This window comes from Ciconia boyciana, chromosome 2 (assembly GCF_034638445.1).
Source record: "Ciconia boyciana chromosome 2, ASM3463844v1, whole genome shotgun sequence".
NCBI classification, from domain to species: Eukaryota; Metazoa; Chordata; class Aves; order Ciconiiformes; family Ciconiidae; genus Ciconia; species Ciconia boyciana.
This window is the reverse complement of record NC_132935.1, coordinates 37,341,998-37,361,207: the sequence shown is the minus strand read 5'-3', so window position 1 is coordinate 37,361,207 and position 19,210 is coordinate 37,341,998. Positions and strand designations below refer to the sequence as shown.

Genomic DNA, 19,210 nt, shown 5'->3' with positions numbered 1-19,210 from the left:
CACACATGAACATACCACAAATGGGAAAGAATTCAAGCAAAGAAGACAATGCAGCAGCACCTTACAACAGGTACTGCTTCCATCTGCCATCCCCAGACAGCTCTTCTTGAGCCACACGTCCCCCAAAAGAAAATTCAACGTTGCTCTCAGGAAATAGAGCAACAAAATATGACGTTATCTCCAGAGCACTACTTGCTGAACATCCGTTGCTCATGAGCTGGGAAAGAGTGGGGGTTGCTGCTTTAGATTAAGGAGAAAAAGCTCCAAAGACCACAAAATGTTTCTCTTACTGAAGATGGATGGAAGCAGTGAAACCACTAAAATTATAAATTTTCTTTTGAATAGATCTTCCTCAGAAACAGACTTTAACTTCTAAGGCTGCTAAAAAAGCAGCCAGCACATTGAATGCTCCTGCATTCTCCAGAAATACGACACCTTTAAGACAAGTCAGAAACGTCCTTCCTCAAAGAAAACTTCCAGATGTAGCTATAAGGGCTTCTCCTCTTCTCTTAGAATACTCCTTGCTTGCTCTAATCACATGTTTCATAGTAGCTGAACACCTGGAGTGCTCTTTATAGGCAGGATTTCAGAAGTTCAAGAGCTTGAAAGAAACTACTTTGTGGATTAAAGGCTTTTAACATGTACCCTTTTTGCTTTGAAACATTTGAAATTAGACATTAACTAACAATTGCTTCTTATTTTAAAAATGCAAAAAGCTATTGTTAATGCTGAAAGCAATACAAATATGTTTCTAAAAAAGAAAAATTCTTATAATATTTAGTAACTATTAATTTTTAAATAAAATTTGAAACTGTAAAAATATCTCCTTTGGCACAAAAATGTGGTTCTAGAAAGTCAGTAACAAAAAAAAAAAAGAAAATTAAATACATTCTCAGTTACAACATTTTCAGAAGCTATTAATTTTAGGTTCCTAATACAATTAGTCAAGCAATTAGTTGCAGATTCATGGAATTTTAGTACTTTTATGGTACATTTAAGCCAAACATGGCAAGCCTTTATGGAAATGCTGAGTAACTATAAGACTTACCAAGAGTTCGTAATAAAACAAACTGCATTCCTAGTGCAAAGGGCCGCTCCCCATCTTCCACAGACCTAGCAGGTGAAAAGAAAACTCCTCTGAAGAAACAGTCATAACAGATAATCATCGTGGTATGTTCTGGCTCTACCTCCTGGCTTTTTTCTGAGCTATAAAAAAATCTTTGTCTAAGTTTCTTCCATTTAGCTTCTAATACTGTTAACTCTTATCGCTAGGAAAAGATACAGCCAGACCCTCTTGTCCCTGTTTAATCAAAATCTCAATCACGCCTTTTAACCTTTCTTTACCTGTGTAAGGCCTGAAGAATTTGATCCAAACCCATTAAGGAAATTTAGAGAATCTATCCAAAATGTTTATGGCTTCTCATGATAGTTTCCTATTTTTTTGTATAATGTCTTGCTTTATTTCCTTAATAAATTAGATTAATTGTAGATAATTATAAATTAGATTAATTAGATAAATTAGAATTAATGGAGAATTAAGTTGCTGAAAGCTGGACTCAGCTTCTGAATTCAACAGATCTCTGCGTAGCATAAGCACTTTGGAGCTACTTTAGGAAAAATATCAGTAGAAACATCCAAACAGTCTCTAAACACCACTCCTTTTCAACACAAGTAATACAAGATTTATTCCATTAGTTTCAAAGGAAAAATAGATGTTTTTCCTTTCAAAGTTTCAAAAGACTAAATACAAAGTAATGATATTCCGCAATGCAACCATAATTTTAGTAAACCACAAATTTTCTTCTGATTTAAAAATATTTTAAAATCTTAACCTAAAGGTCTGAAATTAAGATAGGCAGCTTCTAATGACATTGAAATATAAGATAAAAACACACAAAAAGACTGCAGTCAAAGGGGTGCAGATGTAAAATCAAGGTTTTGAAGTCAATCACTCTCTCAGAAATTGAGAAATCGGAGAACCAACTTGGGCCACAAATCTTGTACTGATGGGCTGTGCACAATATGTGGTTTGGGACAGTGGGTGTCACCGTTCAAGTGTGTGGGCCATCCTTTTTTTTACTGAACATTTCAAAATCCTGCTGGAGATGTCCCTTATGAACCTCACTATTGTGAGGCTCACTGCAGTATTAGTGTCCATTGATTGTAGTTTACCTTTGCATAATTGCAGTGCAATGACAATGGGTTTTTATTATTACTATTATTATTATTGTACAGGTGGAAAACCCGAAGACAGAAGGAATAAGGTCAGAAGTCTCTGAATTATAACGGCGCTGTGCACACAGTAGTTGATCTAAGTCTCCATGAGCAACTGGAATTCTGACGTGCCCGCTCCCGAGCGCTTGGCTTTACAGTCCTAACAGTGATCCTTTTATCCATTTCGTAGATTTTTTGAAAAGAAAGCTAGAAGACAAATTCCACCATATGACACGGCACAGTCCTCCACGTGTCACCAGCAGGCTCCTGCATCAACCTCAGCCACCTGAGCTGAGAAAATGACAGCAAGAGAGTGCTGGTCCTTGCTGAGGATGAGACACAGATGCCTGCCAGAGGATTTCAGAGCCATGCTCATGGCTGAGCCTAAGGAGAGCAAAGCCAAATCCTGATCTGCCTCATGTTTTCTAATGACCTATTACAAAGTTTTGCCATTATTATTTTTACAGGGGGTAACTGTGAGGAGCAGCAGAACATCAGTAGTCTCAGAAGATCAGAGTGAAGATATAAAGACAACACTACAGGAGAAAATCCCACTTGGTTGGAAGGACCATTCTTGCAGAAAGAAAAGGCCCGAGACTGGCTTTAAAAAGCTCAATTTGGAGAGAGATTTTACACAAAACCAGGTCAAAAGGTGTCTTTAAGTTAGCAATTAATGCAGCTCAAGAGAAGCAGATTTATACAGCTAAACAGCTCGTGCTGAGGACCTGACATCTACACCACAAGCATTTCAGGTTTTGTAGGGATTTACTTCAGATCAGCTCTAACCTGGTCCCAGGGACTGAATACTCATCTGCATCTGGATCAATTTCGGTGTGCTTCTGAAGAGCATCTCAAACACTGGAACAGGCTTCCTAGAGAAGTGATCAATGCCCCATGCCTGTCAGTGTTTGGACAATGCCCTTAATAACAGGCTTTAATTTTTGGTCAGCCCTGAAGTGGCCAGGCAGTTGGACTAGACAATTATTGTAGGTCCCTTCCAACTGAACTATTCTATTCTATTCTATTCGATTCTATTCGATTCTATTCTATTCTATTTCTTCTATCTTCCAGCTCATCTCCATCCGAAAGGAACTTCCTTCTTGAACTGAGAGCTCTGAGAGCTACAGATTCCAAACCGAATCGACATCTTTAAACCATTCTCTTTGTCCTTCTGTTACCAATAGAACCAATACCTATGGGAGTGCTCTGTAAATCCTAGTAAATAATTATCTCATTTTCCTCTAATTCTTCCTCCTCCTCTTTTAACAACAGCAACATATATTATACAAATACAACTTTATTTTAGCAGTAGACCATATCTGTTTTTTTCAGATCACTTTTCTGTAAAAATCAGACTGAAGTTCACTTACAGAAGCTGTATTTTAAATGGACGAAGATTTTACAGGGAGTGATAATGTTTATCGGACCAGATAGCAGAGATGGGAAAAGCCAGTCCAAAAACATGAACGCTTTTTTTCAAATGAACAAATAAATGACCTTTCCCTACAAAGACTGTGTTGTTCTCTACCCTTAAATGACCATGATGACAACAACACTACTACAGTACAGGTCCAAAATTAGGGAAGATTCAAAAACAGGCATGTGGCAGCAATGAACAATTTTAAGAAAGAGAAAAGGATAATTTTAAATATTAATATTTTTTCATTTGCATTTGGAAATCCAAACCATTGCTCTAAGAAGGTTGAAAATGTCTTCAGGAGTAATCATTTTCTTACATGATGCATTTACTTGTTCTCTCTTTATAGCACCTGGAAAGCACTGGGCACTTAATACTTCCTAAAGTGGATTATCGTGTTACATATTCTAAATACAAGCAAGTTCCACCCTATCCATGTCAGCCCTATTCTACTCACTTTCTGAGGATACATAAGCTTGAAGGAGTTTGGCTGCATTGCTCCAGCCTCTTCTGACACAGGCACTGGTGATAGCAGGCAGAGCAAAAATACTTAAAAAAACATAACTGAGTTCTCACCTGAGTGTCACTATGATTGCTGACGGCTGGGCGCACGCTGTTATAAGGGTAACAATGAAGAGAAATATCAGGAACGGTATAAGCGTGTTGCAGGTTCGATCACACTTCCCAGAAACAGCGTAGCCATTCTCATTCAGGTAGGTTTTGACAATAACCAGCCGGAGCTGACTGCGCTGGCCCACCGTCGGCGGAGTGATCACCTGGCGACTCTGGACACAGGCACATTCTGTGTAATTTCTTACCTGGGGAGAGTGAAAAAGAACATTTCCACATGAAAAACCCGTGCGAGAAAGACATTGTGCAGAGACGTGGTACAACAGTCCCATGGTACTTCTCAATCTCTAGCATCATTACCCCAAGTACCAGCGAGGTTACCACTCCAAGTATTTTTAAAGCTGGCCAGGGCTTCCCGTGATGAGACTGCCTTTCCATTGCTTACGACTTCCACTGTTTAGGCTGAGTTTAGAAAAAATTCTGGAATATTTCTGGAAAATTTTGCTGAAACAATTCAATCATTTCTGACAGGGAGGCTGGAGAAAAAGATTGTTTCTACTGTATTAGAAAACCTGTGAGGAATCACTCTTTAAGCAGCACTGACAATGCCATATTCTGGAATTTGGCAGGCTGTCAGCACCCATCTTCAGGAAGTGTCTTCTGCCATCTCAATGGAAGTCTCCCCAGATTCGGCTAAAGAGCAACAAGCTGCACTTCATGCTTGGAGCCCAGGACCTCCCAGTTGGATGTGGATGTGGATGTGGATGGGATACGTAGAGGAGCAAAACCAGAATAAGGAGAAAGCAGACACTTAAACAGTAAGACTGAAGGACATGAGGGATTCCTGAATGGACGAAGAGGCTGAAATTAGGATGAACAGACTGAATAACGAAGCGGCATATCATAGGCAAAGGTGAGTTGAGCAAGGTGAAGAAGAGCTAGATCAGAAATAGCCTCCCGTCACATTTATTCTACTACTGTTTTCAACTGCTCTAATGGTGAAGGGGTGTGCGGCAGGTCAGAATACTCCAGCGTTAGAGGGGAAACAGGTCAGGGCTCATGTGATGTTACAGGAAGGAGTTTTTGGTTTTGATGTTTGCATTTGTAAAACCTAGGACCACACATGCACAGAAGCTACATTACAAGACCATCTTAAGGTTGCAAATTTAAGCACTTGGACATCTGGAAATGTCCAAATTAGGGTTGTTTGTCAACTTTAATGTATACCTCTGTATGTGTTCGTGTTATGACATAGCCTCACATTTTTTTTCCATGGGATTTAGCTGAGCATCTTAATAATGTATCAACTTATCCAGTATTATTCTACCTCCCATTTTCAAAATGTGGCTCCAGGTATTTTTCTTCTCACACTACACATATTCCACTACAAAGACAGAATGACTCATATTTCATACGGATTTTTCTATCACACTCATCTCGCTCACTAGCTTAACTCTTTCAAAAAAGAGTAATTTATCTTCAAAACAGTTACGAGAAGAGGCACTGATGTTGTTATCTCTATTTTGTAGCTAAGTAACTGAAACAGATCAAAAGTTTCACAAATGTGGGTGGCAAATTTGAGACAGCCGGGATCCTTTTTTTCAGAACATGTTCCTTTATATACAACTTAATATATTCTAAATGAAACTTTTTGTGCCTTCAGATACAGATTTAGGCACTCAGTGCTTCTACAAATGGCACTTCTGGTTATTGCTCATGTCCATCAGCTAGAATATGAAGAATACAAAATTAATGACCAACTGGGAGAGGTTTCGTTTAAGTGACTTGCCCAACATCACTTAGGAATGGAAGCAATGACAGAATCCCGTTTCCCAAGGCAGCACTACACTGTCCTGCCTAATATCTCATGAGTGTTTGCTTTCTTCCTACAGTCCCTCACCTTAATCTCCTTACTGCTTCCAAACAGGCATCCTACAGAAAATAGTCCTCTTTACTACACAATCTTTGTTCATCACCAGATAAACCAAGTCTGTGCACTAAAAGGTACAGATATGACACAACAGAAATGCTAGAGTATAGGAATATATATATAAAATAGGTATGAACTGTACACAGACATCCTTTTCTCCCACTTCCAATTTTCAAGTGGTTAATTTTGAAAAAACTATATGCTATAAACTTAAATCCAAATGTTGTAAGTTAGCAACATTTTGTGTGTTATAGAGTGACACAAGCTTACACTTACTGTTTTTAAAAGTTCCCTACATAAAGCATTATTTAATGAAGAAATGTATTTTCCTACCAATGTCAGCCCTATTCTATTCACCATTAGCTACTGAGTTAAAACTTCAGGCCATGAAGGATCTTTTCTTAAATGTTAAGAGGAAATAGTATGTTTCAAAATCTGTAGTGAAGAGTACATACTCCCAAAGTACCTCCCAACTAAATGAATTATTAGTAACAGTTTGATATCAGGTGAAATGTAGCAAAGACCAAGCCTATGTCTCAATCCAGCAAAGCACAAATAAGATTTATATAGACAGTGAAAGTTAATCACAGACTCACATTACAGGCTTTTTGCATTGGGCCAAAGCAATTTTCTATTAAAAACCAGCAAGATACTCTAAAAAAAAAACTATAAAGGAAATGAAGCTGTTCTAAGTGGAATCTACATATGAACCTGCATTTTCAGACCATTATCCAGTCAAACCTGAGAAAGCGCACTGCTGGACCTAACATACTCCTGCTTCACAGGCTGGCTCAGGACTGCAAATCAGGAGACTGATACATTATAAATAAGCTTTCTGGAAAGTACAATCAAGTCCTGAGAAAATCAATGTTTACATTACTTCCTGTCTTTCTTAATTATCCTTTTTTGAAGGACAGTTCTGTAACAGAATTTAAGAGTTTGTTTTTTGTATGAAATGAGCACGACCATAATGCTCCGTTGATATTAGGTCAGATTCTATTTTTCAACTGTTTTCTTGTTCTCAGTCCTGGAAACTGCCAGATTCCCATGGTGTGATTTTACCAGCAGGATGCCCTTCCTCAGTCCAGCATAACTGGAAGACTAGGCTGTAACAGGCAATGTATTTCCAAGAAAGTGGATTATTAACATCCGTTAAGTTCTGGTTACTTGAGTTCAATGACAGTCACTTCATTTAGCCTGGAAGAGGTTTAGAGAAAGGCTATGAGAATGGCCAAACTATTTTACAAGAGCAGAATAAACAGGCAGTCTTTATTTGGCCATGCAAACAAATGACCTATCAATACACTGGTGCAGGTGCAACAGCTACTTATGCAAAATGATGAGGCTGACACGAACACCAATGAATTTAAACAGGCCATAACTAAATTTAAACAGGAGTTTAAAACACTTCCAACTACCTGAAGAGTTAAGTTCTTCCTTCCATTCAGAGAGGGAGCCAAAAAAAATCCAAAACTGCTCTTACAAGTAACACTGATGAGTTTGTGGAAAGACACTATGACATGGCTGCCTATGTTAGCAGAAAGCTAAATTAGATGACACTGACTCAAGGTCCCCTCTCCAAGGCCTGCAGGAACAGCAGACAGGCAGGCCACTGCCATCAGGGACTTCAGAGTCTGTCCTGGAAACATCAGCCCTCCTCACCCCGTGGCACTTCGCACTCACTCGGCTGGAGGATTCACTTGGTACAAATGAGCTTGTGCCTCAAATTTGTACATAACTGAAAGGAAGGGGAGTGGGACCGTGCACCACCAGCCTTTCAGAACATGGAACGACTCATGTGCAAGTCAGCTGCAGAGCAACTTCTCCAGAGCTTAAGAGGGGGGATGCTTGCACTAGAAACAGAGCAGTCTGCGATCTGCATCAGTCCTGAGGGGCTACTCACGGGTTGTATGTGGGTGGGTGGGTGAAGCACTTACCCCTGTGCTATGGTTTCCACCATTGATGCAGCCAGCTAGGCAAGGATTAAAATATGTTATTCCATCTGATCCACAGACAGGCTCGTACTCATGAATCTTACATCCACAGTTAACATTGCAGCTTCCAGTCAGATTCCTGTGGGCCATGGCAAGAGTGGGACTGAAGAAAGGAAAAAGAACAAGCTAGTAGAGCAAGCACAGATATCCTGCTGTTCAGAGGGAGAAAACATCCTACTCATTAACTCTGGAACTATCAGAGAAAGACTGCCTTAACTCTAGGTTATGTACATGATTTAAACAATGTAGAAGAACATCCAAGGCATCCCTGCCATCAACTAAAAACACAATACAAAAATAATACCAAAGTTTACAACTTGTATCTTATTTGCCCAGGTAATAGCTGTATTTTTCCCCTGTTTTTTTCCTTTAAGAGTTAAGACATCACTATTTTATATGTCTATCCTAAGCTGTAGCAATTTGTTATTGATTACTAGTGAAGGGCTCGGTGACGAGATGAAAGCATTATGTGAACTAATAGGCATCTCCTCCCACATACTAACAACTCCTCAGAAAACTTAATGCTTGTATTATTTATATGTATATGTGAAATCTACAGGAATCTCTCTAGATCTGGAGGAGTGCTGTGCTGTTACTAAATGTCTGTAAAAGAACCACTACTCCGCTTCCCTGGACCATTCCCCAAAATCCTGCCAAAGCCCAACTTTCTAGGTCCTCCCCAGAATTGTTTGGTGGTATGCTCAGAAGGAACTAAAGGGAATTTCAAAGCTGAAGGACATGCACACACCAAAAAGCAGGCTCTTCACTATCAATCACTGCTGCTACGAACAGATGTCAACTGCCACAGCAGGGAACTGCATCAACTCTTCACTGGCAAGCGCCAGGCCAGCCTAGGCACATCTTCACCATGGGATGAAGGCGCAAAGGGACCCCAACCAAGGCAGCAGCTCATGGCACTCATCTGAGCTCAGTGGCTCATGCAACAAGGTCCGAATGAAGCACTGCACTGAAGTAGCTACAGGTCTCTCCTGATGCACCTTCTCCTCTAGCTAACACCTCTGCATGGCATAGCTGGAGAGAGCAGGTTCATTCAGAAGCAGTTTTGGTCTCCCCAAACAGCACTGCACTGGGTGCTGGGGGTCCCAAAGCAAGACAAACTCCTAAGACAGAACCAATACCTGAGATCCTGAGCTGACAAGGGGAAGCCAGTACAAACCACAGAGTGCCAGTGTGCAACTCGTGGCTGGAACTGAGATTTTATAAACATATAATCCCACTGTGGCTCTACTTTACCATCTCAGTTGTACCATTGCAGCTCAATCCAGAAGTGACAAAGACCTTAGTAATAGCAGAGACCCTATCTGTAAGATCACAGACTCTTCATGAGAAGATGATGAGGAAAAAAAAACCCACTGATCAAATGGTGCTTTTTGCTATGAGTAGAAAGAAATCAACTCTGGTTACAACTGACCACCAGCTGTCACCATCACAGGTTTTGACTCAGGTTGACTAAGTCACAGCCATCAAATTAACCAGTTCCTGCCTTACCTACCATATCACTTCAGCCCTGCCCAAAACAACTCTCAGGTCACTTAAAAATGCTCAGCTTTGGGCACAAACCCTGGAAGAGACACCCAGCTACTCCCTGAGCTGAAGGAAAGCCCAAGGTGACACAGGACTTTTAACATCCCTGGGTAGGGTAAGGGCTTGGACTACAAAACACGAGGAAAAGTGTTAGCAGGCACAAAGCCAACCTCACTGAAAGAAAAGAACAGTAAAAACCCCTACATAACTGTATATACAAATTCTGATTATAGAGAAACAGAGTTAAACTGAAAGAGTTAAAGAAAGAGAAAATGGATACTAGTTTGTTTGCTCCCAAATTAGAAACAGACTGGCATAACTGGACCCAGTGTGTACAGAGATAATATTAAAGGATGTAAGGTGTCAATCTGTATTATCTAGAAGCTCCTCATTAATGAGGAAGTAGTTGATGATCGTATCATATTTTTCTGACAAATAACTGGTCTGAAAAGCCATTTACTTTTAATGACCATATTTTCTTGAAAACCTCAGACTAGTTTATGAAGAGCTACTATACTACCTTTGGCCCTTTCAGTTACTGCATTGCTCAGATGAGTTTTGTAGCATTGCTTTTTTTCCTTGGCTGGCTAAAGACTAATTGAAAACTTATTTTCATATATGTACATTTTCTGTGAAAACCTTTAGAAACACATGAAAATGGCTGTTGAGGCCACAGTTGTCTCTTCACCAGCATCCTGCCTCTAACAGTAGCCATAAGAAGATGACTAGGGAAGAGCAAGAACAGGGCAAGTAACTTCCCCCAGAAAAGTATTCTCTCAGCCTCTGAGTCTCAGCCCAAAATATTTTCTAAGTCTGACGGGTTTTTTAGTTAATAAACCCCAGTTTTTTTGCCTGTACTTCTCCCATTGAGATGAAATTTTTTGCATCTACAATATCTAACAGCAAGGATTTTTCGACAGTCCACAGCCTGTTACATGAGCTGTTGTTTTTTTCGAATCTGGCTCTTACTAGCTTTATCTGACAGCCCCCACTTCTACTACTTTGCTTGTAAATTCCGAAGACATGAAGGCTCCTGAAAAAATAAACTTAAGGGGTTCCTATGGCCAACACGAAAACATTTGCAAGCTCTAGTGAAATCTTGCAGTTGCAATTAAATAAACCACATCTAATATTAACTAATCTAATCTAATCACATCTAGTATTACCTGAAGGCATTATGCCGGAAGGTACCTGAAGGTATAGGCATAAAGTATTACCTTTTATCTATGCTATTACTGAACGTGCTAGTTCAGGTACCAAAAAGAAAGTAACTGTTCCGCTTAGATATATATGCAGATACACCTTGAAATGAAAGTTATTTTCTGCTGTCATTATGCAGCCAAATTATAACAAGCATGAACTTTTAAATGGCCCATATTATATATTTATACCTATTTTTACTACATTTGCCATGCTCTGTGCCTTGTTTCAGGTTGCTAAATTAATTTAATAAGTGAAAAAGCAAGAGTCTGCAATGTGGTTTATTGCTGGTTCAATTTTCTGCATCTCATTTGGAATTTCATCTGGGTTTAAAATACTGCCAGCAACATGAATGCATTGAGCCAAAGAAAAGTTACCTGAATGACCTTATTCATACCAATCTACTTCCAAGTGATAGGGTTGGCTGAGGCTAGGGACCCTAGCTCTTATTGCCTAAATACCTTTCTGTCTAAAGAAATCACGGTTCCTGAATTTCTCACCCGCACTCCCTCTTCCCTGCATAAGGCGATTCCAAGCCACTGGAAAAGCAGCCGATATGAACGTTTTCACCTGAAGCTTCTCCTGTCACTTAGGAAAACCCCATTGTATTATGTTACTTTCTGTCACAGCTGCACTCCAGCCTTGTAAGTGCTATTTTGTGTCTCAAAGTACCCGAATGTTAGGGAGTGCAATATTCAGTACTGCAATGCACAAGTTTTTCAGAAGATAGAGGGCCAGTTTCAAACCACTTATTTTATGGGCTGTTATTTGCAATACCGAAACCTGAAAGTTTTTACTCCTTCCAGGTGTGAAAGTCAGAAACGCAGGTTCTGCAAGGAATCAAGACAGCTGGCAATTCTGAAGACCTCCAAAAATTCAGAACATGGAAGTGAGGGCCTGACCTCCCTCCAGTGACTTTCTGACTGGCACCCCGGCCAGGGAAGGTGAGACAGGAGTCAAGAGTGATGGCAAGACCAGATCAGAATTGGGTCTAGAGACAACGATCACAGCCAGACTCAGTCCAGCGATCACGCAGCAACTCCAAGAGAAAGGAGGGGCAGGCCCTCACTTCCAGCTTTCTTCACAACAGCTCTTAGCAGTGATGGAGCTGACCCTGGCTCAGCCAGCTGAACTCCATAACTCAGGTGACCAAGCTCCTAGATGTGAAGGGGATGCACTCTGCCCCCTGACACTGTACAGGAATACCAGTGCCAGCTACAGACAGCTCAGTGAGTTCCTATACACGGAGAAAAAAGCTGTCCCTTTGTGCTGATAGCCTTCTCCAGACAGACCACACTTCATGGATTTGTAACAGATCTCTCCTGAAGTGGAGGAGGAAGCTTCCTCATCTTCATCGGCTCTGCATTGCCTGAGGTGGGAACACTGGGGTTCCAGGTCCTCCTCAACCTGAAGGGGTTCAAACCTACATCTCCTTGATGGTGTTCTTATCAGCAAGCTCCAGAATGGCATCTCTTTCCATCCTTCCTGCTGAAGCTGAACATGATCCCAATCCTGTCCATGTCTCCTCGTCAATAACTCTTCACTGCCGCATCTACAAGCAAAACCTGGAGCAGGGACCAGGACTGAAGCTATTTATTCAAAGGGAAATCTCCTTTCAGAGGGTTTTAAAGTTAGGTTCCTCTCTTGCTTACTCTTTTTTCTTCTTCTGCATCTCTATACATTCCTTATTTTTTCTCCTTTCTCTTCCCTTGTATCCACCATCCATTTGTGCAGTGGTTATCGTGCTTTTGGGGACATCAGAAGTTCAGGGTCAGATTCTCTCTGACTAAATAGCTGGATAGAGGCTACCACACAGAAGGTGAGCCACTTTTGTAGCAACCAATTTCCTGACTTCCTAGCAAAAACACACTATCAGGCAGTTCCTATCTCCTCCACAATAACTGTTAAACATAGTGGCCAATGCTAATAAAGTGGGTATCAGTGGGAAACACACATACATCCTTTACGGATTTGGACATATTTCAAATGCTTCCTTCCCATCTTTGAGTCACAGCAGCTTAAACACCTACACCTACCTGGCTCCCTAAAACCACACAAGAGTCTATGCTTGGTCAGTTGGAGAACTCTGGCCAAAATACAAACAATAGGTTATTTCACTTCAGTCGTCCTTGAGAATAGTTAACTATACTAATCTCTGAGTTTGAAGAGTCCAAAATATGCTTAATCTGGGTTTTGGAAAGAATTCACATATTTCAGACATGTCCCAGAGTCCTTCTTCAGTCAACGCACTCCTCTACCTTCTCCACAGTGGTCACAATGGCAGAGATCTAGTTTAGCTCAGAAGACAGGGCCATGCAGTCTGTCACCTGCATGGTCTTGTGACTCTTCATAGCTAGAGCACATGGTAGCTGAACAGCGAAGAAAGGTGGCGCTTTGAGAACGCAGTTTTGGATAACTTTTTTTCTTGTGGGTTTTATTACAGTGGTACCAGAACCCTTTGGTGTGTCATTAGCTTAGTTTGAAAGATTACTTTGAATACTCCATGTGCCACCTTTCACCAGCGTTTCACAGACTGCAAGATGCTGCAGCTCATGGCTACAGTTACTCTGGCCTCAGTCCTCAAAGGGGCACAGCTTCTGGATCGTCTCCAGGAGGTTGGATCTGCCTAGCTCTGTGACACAAGGCTGTCCCTCCTTCCTCTTCCTGCCTGATACTTTTAAACTAGCTGACATTTTTTTCATAAATGGAAGCAAAAGGTGTCCTTCATTGCATCGTTTATCCAGTAGTCCACTGATTAGATATGAAAACCCAGTTCCAAAGAATGTTGAAGCAATCCATGCAAGGTTGAATGTGATAAAGAGGAGAGGTTGCAGGAGCAAAACTTAAAGGGCTCTTCCGGAGACATTATGTATGAAAATCCCCAACTCCAGGAGAAAACTGTGCCCTTTGCCTTCCCACACCTGAGTGGTAAGCAGAGCTGCAGGCACCATCCTATTTCCGCCTGTGGTCTGTCTACAGTCCAGTCCAGAAGACCTGAATTTCTGAGAACAAAAATTCTCAGTAGGGTCAGTATGACCCCTGCAGAATCTGCAAAACCAGACAGAGCTAAGTACTAAGCTCTGTTGGGGCATGAGTATTTGCGCATGCGCCGTAAGCAAAAATCTTGCCTTGGGAATTATGTTGGTATGCACAACCTCTCCACACTGGGCACTGCAGCGTAATATTGAATTAACTGTGCTGCCTTGTTTGCCCTGCTCTCAGTATTGCTCAACGGTGCCACAGAGAGGCCACTGCTGCTTAAAACTAGCTCAAGTATCTCTGCTCTAAGCAGATCAGTAGATATCCAGGGAATTTTAGCACCTCCCCAGCCAGGCAGGAGCTGAACAGGAATCTGGATTGGGTTTCTGGCTGCATCCTCGAGATCCTCTACACATGCTCACGGACTGTCATGGTTGCAGAGCCCCAGGAGGGCTGCTGTTTGCTTGTCTTCACATCTGTAATGTGTGGGCAGGATCACTGTAAAGGTTAACAGCTAGCATCAGACTTACTGCATCCCAGCTACCCCACAGACCACAAGGGATGTTCTTCTGCTCCTATCTTCTACACCTGACTAGATCAGAGACTCAGCTCAGGAGCCACTACACACAGCGACTGTCACCTGTGTCACCCGTCACCTCACCTCCTGTCATTAGTGACACTACGCAGTACAACTGCTGCCTAGTGGCTTCCACTTAACTAATTTTAAATGTATTTATATACCATTCTTCACTTTTGCTGAATATGCTTGTCTTTCCAGCTGGGCACTTTTGCAGCCGATCAAATGTTACTAAGTAGCTCTTAAATATTTATTGACCGTCTACTGATCACACAAATCAGGTTCACAAATTTAGCTCCTGGAGCTACTTTACACTTTATGGTCTAGTTGGATGTTAACCAAAGCCTTTCTGAGTGTTTTCTTTCTTGCGCCATAAATAAACAAGGCACAGTTTTAGAAACAAGTTGCAGCTTGAGCAGGAAATTAAATATCCAGGACTGATATTGGTTCTGTCGCCTTCTCAGCTATCAGCTGAAACTTGTCTTATTATATCACGCTGGATTCCAGAAAGCAATATGCAGCAACATGTCATATAGCAACAGGCAGACTTTTCCAGTAATCTCTCAACAGAACCTTTTCTCTGATGGAAAACACCAAATCATTAAAACATTCCTCAGAAACATACTGATTTCAGCAGCACAGTGACAGAAGTTTTTCACACCAACAGGAGAGGCAGCATTTTTGGAGGTTCACAAGCTCCTCGGCAGCCTGCTGAGCTGGATGTCCCAGATGCCTGAATCCCTGGGGTAAGCAGTGGCTCCCCAGCCTGCCTGGCAGACCCTCGTGCCCACGTCCCGGCTGCCAGCAAGGTTCTGCCACCCTGCACATGGACACGTCTGGGGACAGCCCAGGCTGCAGGGAAAGGTGCAGCTCGGGTTCCCCTCTCCAACCTCTCCCACCCTGTGAAACGCATTCTTCTGACCTCTTATCCCTCCATCAGGCAAAACCCTTCTCGGCAGCAGATGGGTCATGCTGTTCCACAGGCAGGAGAGCCCGCTCCCTAGCTCACTCCGCATACATAAACTCGCTTCCGCTGCATTGCTGAACATTACCATGACAGAGAGGTTAGGAAATCAGCTTAAAAATAAAGGTGAATGAAATCAGACATGCAAGAAATGAGAAGCATGAAACTGGAAACTGAACTGAAACCACTGTGAAAATTTAATCTCGGGCATTTTTTTTATTTTCCCCGGAAGAAGCCTTAAGTTTACAGATATGCAAAGCAAATACGCTCAAATTAATAACAAGCTACTGCAAGCTGTGTCTCTCCAGCTTTCATCACCTTTTGTACCTCAGCAAATCACTGTAAGGTATTTATTTGGGTTATTTTTTTTGTTGTTTACAGCAAATGCCTTGCACACAAAGATGGGGGGGGGGCTTATCCTTTCAAGAACATGTGATACTCAAAATAATCTATTAACTCTGTTTCCAAAAGCTCATTATCAGACAGTTGTAAGAGGTTCATGCTTTCATCTTTATTACCTTCACTGTTCACTCATTCTTCACTCCTCTTTCAATGATGGGAAACTAATGAAGGATGAAGGAATTCAGATGCTGGGGACACGAAATCTCTACTGACACATATCTATGTAACCCCATTTTCATCACATGTGATCTACCATATAGCACATACTATAACAGATTTCTGTGAACACTTCTCCCAGTAGGGGATCATTTTTTCTTGAAGGTATGCATTTTTTGCAGCAATAAACTGAACCAAAGTACTCTACTAATCCTAACCTGACACTAGGAAGCTGCCTACTCTCCGCAAAGGAAAACAGAGCATTGATCCCTGAATTACTGCACAGCACATCGCAAATTTACCTGCATCGGTCAGCCAGAGCAGGCTCTTATGGAGGTTGCACCGAAGCTGTATGTCCTGCTCATGAGCTGGCCTGTGGGAAAAGCAGCTTAGTTTCAATGCACCCACTGCTGTAGACACACAGGATGTCTGAGAAAGAGCTGCCCCGCTTGTTTCAGCGGGTGCAGATGCTGTCAACTTGCGGCGCTGCTTCACCTGAGCTGCCAAGGACACCCGTCATGCACGAGCATATGAACAGAAACCAGCTCCAAACGACAGCATTTCCTGAACTATTCTTTCAATTACAAACAATGACGCTGCTCCTTTCATTAATAAGATTCAACTGCAAGTTTGCTAAACATGTGCGCTGGGACAAAACCCAGAATCCCATCTGACAAATTGCATTTGTTCACTTCTCAGGGAGACTGTTCTGTGTCTCCATGACACAATGCTGGTAAAGCTAATAAAGAGGAGACCTTTATTAGATGTGACTAACGATAAAAGGGACTCCAGTTCCTAGCACTTTCTTTTCTAAGTCCTGCTCTCCTCTCCAACTATTACTCTGGGGAAGGCTTGTGATATAGGAGTAAAGTAAGAAAAGGGAAAGTATAAGGCAAGATTTACTGCCTGGAGTTTTTAGAGCTGTGATCTGTTATTTCAGATACCCACGCTTGGACTGAAACCTCATTGTGCTGGCAGTCAATGCACACATATTGAAAAAAAAAAAGGTGGACCCTCTTCCCTTGAGGCTACGACCTAAATGAAATGCAGTTTAAAAGAAAAACAGTGCCTGAATATATTTTGGTAACATCTAAACAAAGAATTGGTTTGCACATGGTTTTATTCATATTTGTTTAGATCGCTGTAGTAACCTACAGGACAAAGGAAACGCAAAGGAAAGGAGATATCCCCTCACCACACAATTTCTGTAATCTTAATATTGGGCTATGTAATAAAAAGGATTATCTTAATCTGATAGCAATATTTTTGGTTTGGTATTGAAGGACATTCTGGATGGTAGAGATTTGCAGCATCCTTGTTGGCAAGCAGCTGGAATTGCAGCAATGACGCAATTTTTGTGTAGCTGTCAAACAAGGGACCCTCTCACTGTGTTAGCTGGATTCCTTCTTTGTTGTTATTGTTCTGATCCAATTAGTCACCGCTTTCAAGTTAAGAGATCCCACTGGCTAACTGGACTGAGAGAGACAAGAATAACAGAAACCCAAACTGGTGGTACAAGAGGAAGAAGAGATCTTTTTTTATGTGAAGTGCCTCAGTAAGTCAATTGCATGTTTTAACTAAACCTTAATTGCACCAAAACAACAGAAAGCAATCAGAAAGGGCCTGTTTTGATTCATTACAGGCCAGAAATATGAGAGATGGAACTGATCTAATCCAGGAATCTGTCACTACAGCTAAGCTCCCACAGAACCTGTTTTATTTGCCTTATACCACAAAACACGTCAGAGATGGGTCTACAAACAACCAACCAGCTGTTCTCTGCTATTTCCCCTTCATTCAGCACTGGTGAGGCCACACCCGGAGTGCTGGGTCCAGGTCTGGGCTCCCCAGTACAAGAGAGACATGGGCATAGCAGAGAGAGTCCAGCGAAAGGCCACTAAGGTGATGAAGGGACTGGAGCATCTCTCCTATGAAGAAGGGCTGAGAGAGCTGGGACTGTTCAGCCTGGAGAAGAGAAGGCTCAGGGGATCTCATCAATGTACATAAATACCTGAAGGGAGGGTGCAAAGAGGACAGAGCCAGGCTCTCTTCAGTGGTGCCCCGTACCAGGACCAGAGGCAATGGGCACAGACTGAAACACAGGAAGTTCCCTCTGAACATCAGGAAACACTTTTTCACTGTGAGGGTGACCGAGCACTGGCACAGGTTGCCCAGAGAGGCTGTGGAGTCTCCATCCTTGGAGATCTTCAAAAGCTGCCTGGTGAAGGAGACAATTCACTCATTCAGGACTTCCCATTCGGGTGCCGGCTACGGTGCAAGAGAAGGGATGCCGTATTGCAGTTTGACATAAGGCTCCTTACTCTGTGTTCAAATATCAAGCACGCCTTCAGAGACAGGGCTGGGGCACAGAACAACAGGTTCTAAAATGCTGAGATGTATAATACAGAGGTGCCCTTGACCTTCCTGATAACAGAACTGCTGATGACGCACCAACAACAGCAAAACTGCTTGTGCCCGACGTAAAACAGCAGAAAATCTTTGCAAATGTATTCTGACCTGTGCATGCCTCCAGGTCCCATCCAATTCCTCACAGTTGGTACAGTTAGAAAAATACTGAGTTATGAAACATACTGAATCATGAAATATCATTACCTACTTGGCTGAGTACTGGCATGCACGTACTTCCATGTTAACTAAAACCCAGCTTATCCTTCTCCTCTGTACTGGTTTATGGCTCAGTTCATCAAAGAAAAAAAAAAACAACTCTTAAATGTAAAAGAAAAGAACTAGAACTGAACATGTTTGTCCAGAGAAGTTTCTCCTGCAGGGTATGTCTACACTGCCCAATGCAGCTGAGATCTCTGGGCTGCTGCCAGCGCAGGAAGCTCAGACATCAGACCTGGTATAGCCATGTTAAGGTAGAGCATCATGCAAGACATTTACTCTGAACCAAGTAGCTGTACTGCTTCTCCAATCCGATCTAGCCTTGAACTGGCTTTAATGTCCATAACGCCGCACTGCATTGGAACTAGAGAATGAATTATGTGTTTTATTAAACCTCAAAATGAAAGCATGCTTTTTTATTACATGAACAATAAAATCCTTTGATGTCTGAGTTAAAGAGTTGCCTACCAAGTAAATGATTTGAAACTATCAAATGATTGACCATGAGGATTAAGAGAATGTTTATCATGCCAGATATTCAAGATTAATTTATGTGTAGTGCTGCTTCTTTATTATCATTTTGATAATAAATTTGGATTTGATCTCTGCATTAAAAAAATCATATAGGCTGGGGCTG

The 19,210-nt window shown here is 41.7% G+C and overlaps 1 protein-coding gene across 2 annotated transcripts in view; it reads right to left on the bottom strand.

The window, feature by feature from the left end:
• Positions 1-19,210, bottom strand: part of SLCO5A1 (solute carrier organic anion transporter family member 5A1) — an 86,864-nt gene that overhangs the window by 8,335 nt on the left and 59,319 nt on the right. For both annotated transcript variants that reach the window (XM_072852363.1, XM_072852364.1), the window contains 3 exons: positions 8,069-8,228; positions 4,208-4,449; positions 1,049-1,113 (listed from right to left, as the gene is read on the bottom strand). In XM_072852363.1, the coding sequence (XP_072708464.1) occupies positions 1,049-1,113; positions 4,208-4,449; positions 8,069-8,228 (467 nt within the window). The remainder of the gene's footprint in view (positions 1-1,048; positions 1,114-4,207; positions 4,450-8,068; positions 8,229-19,210) is intronic.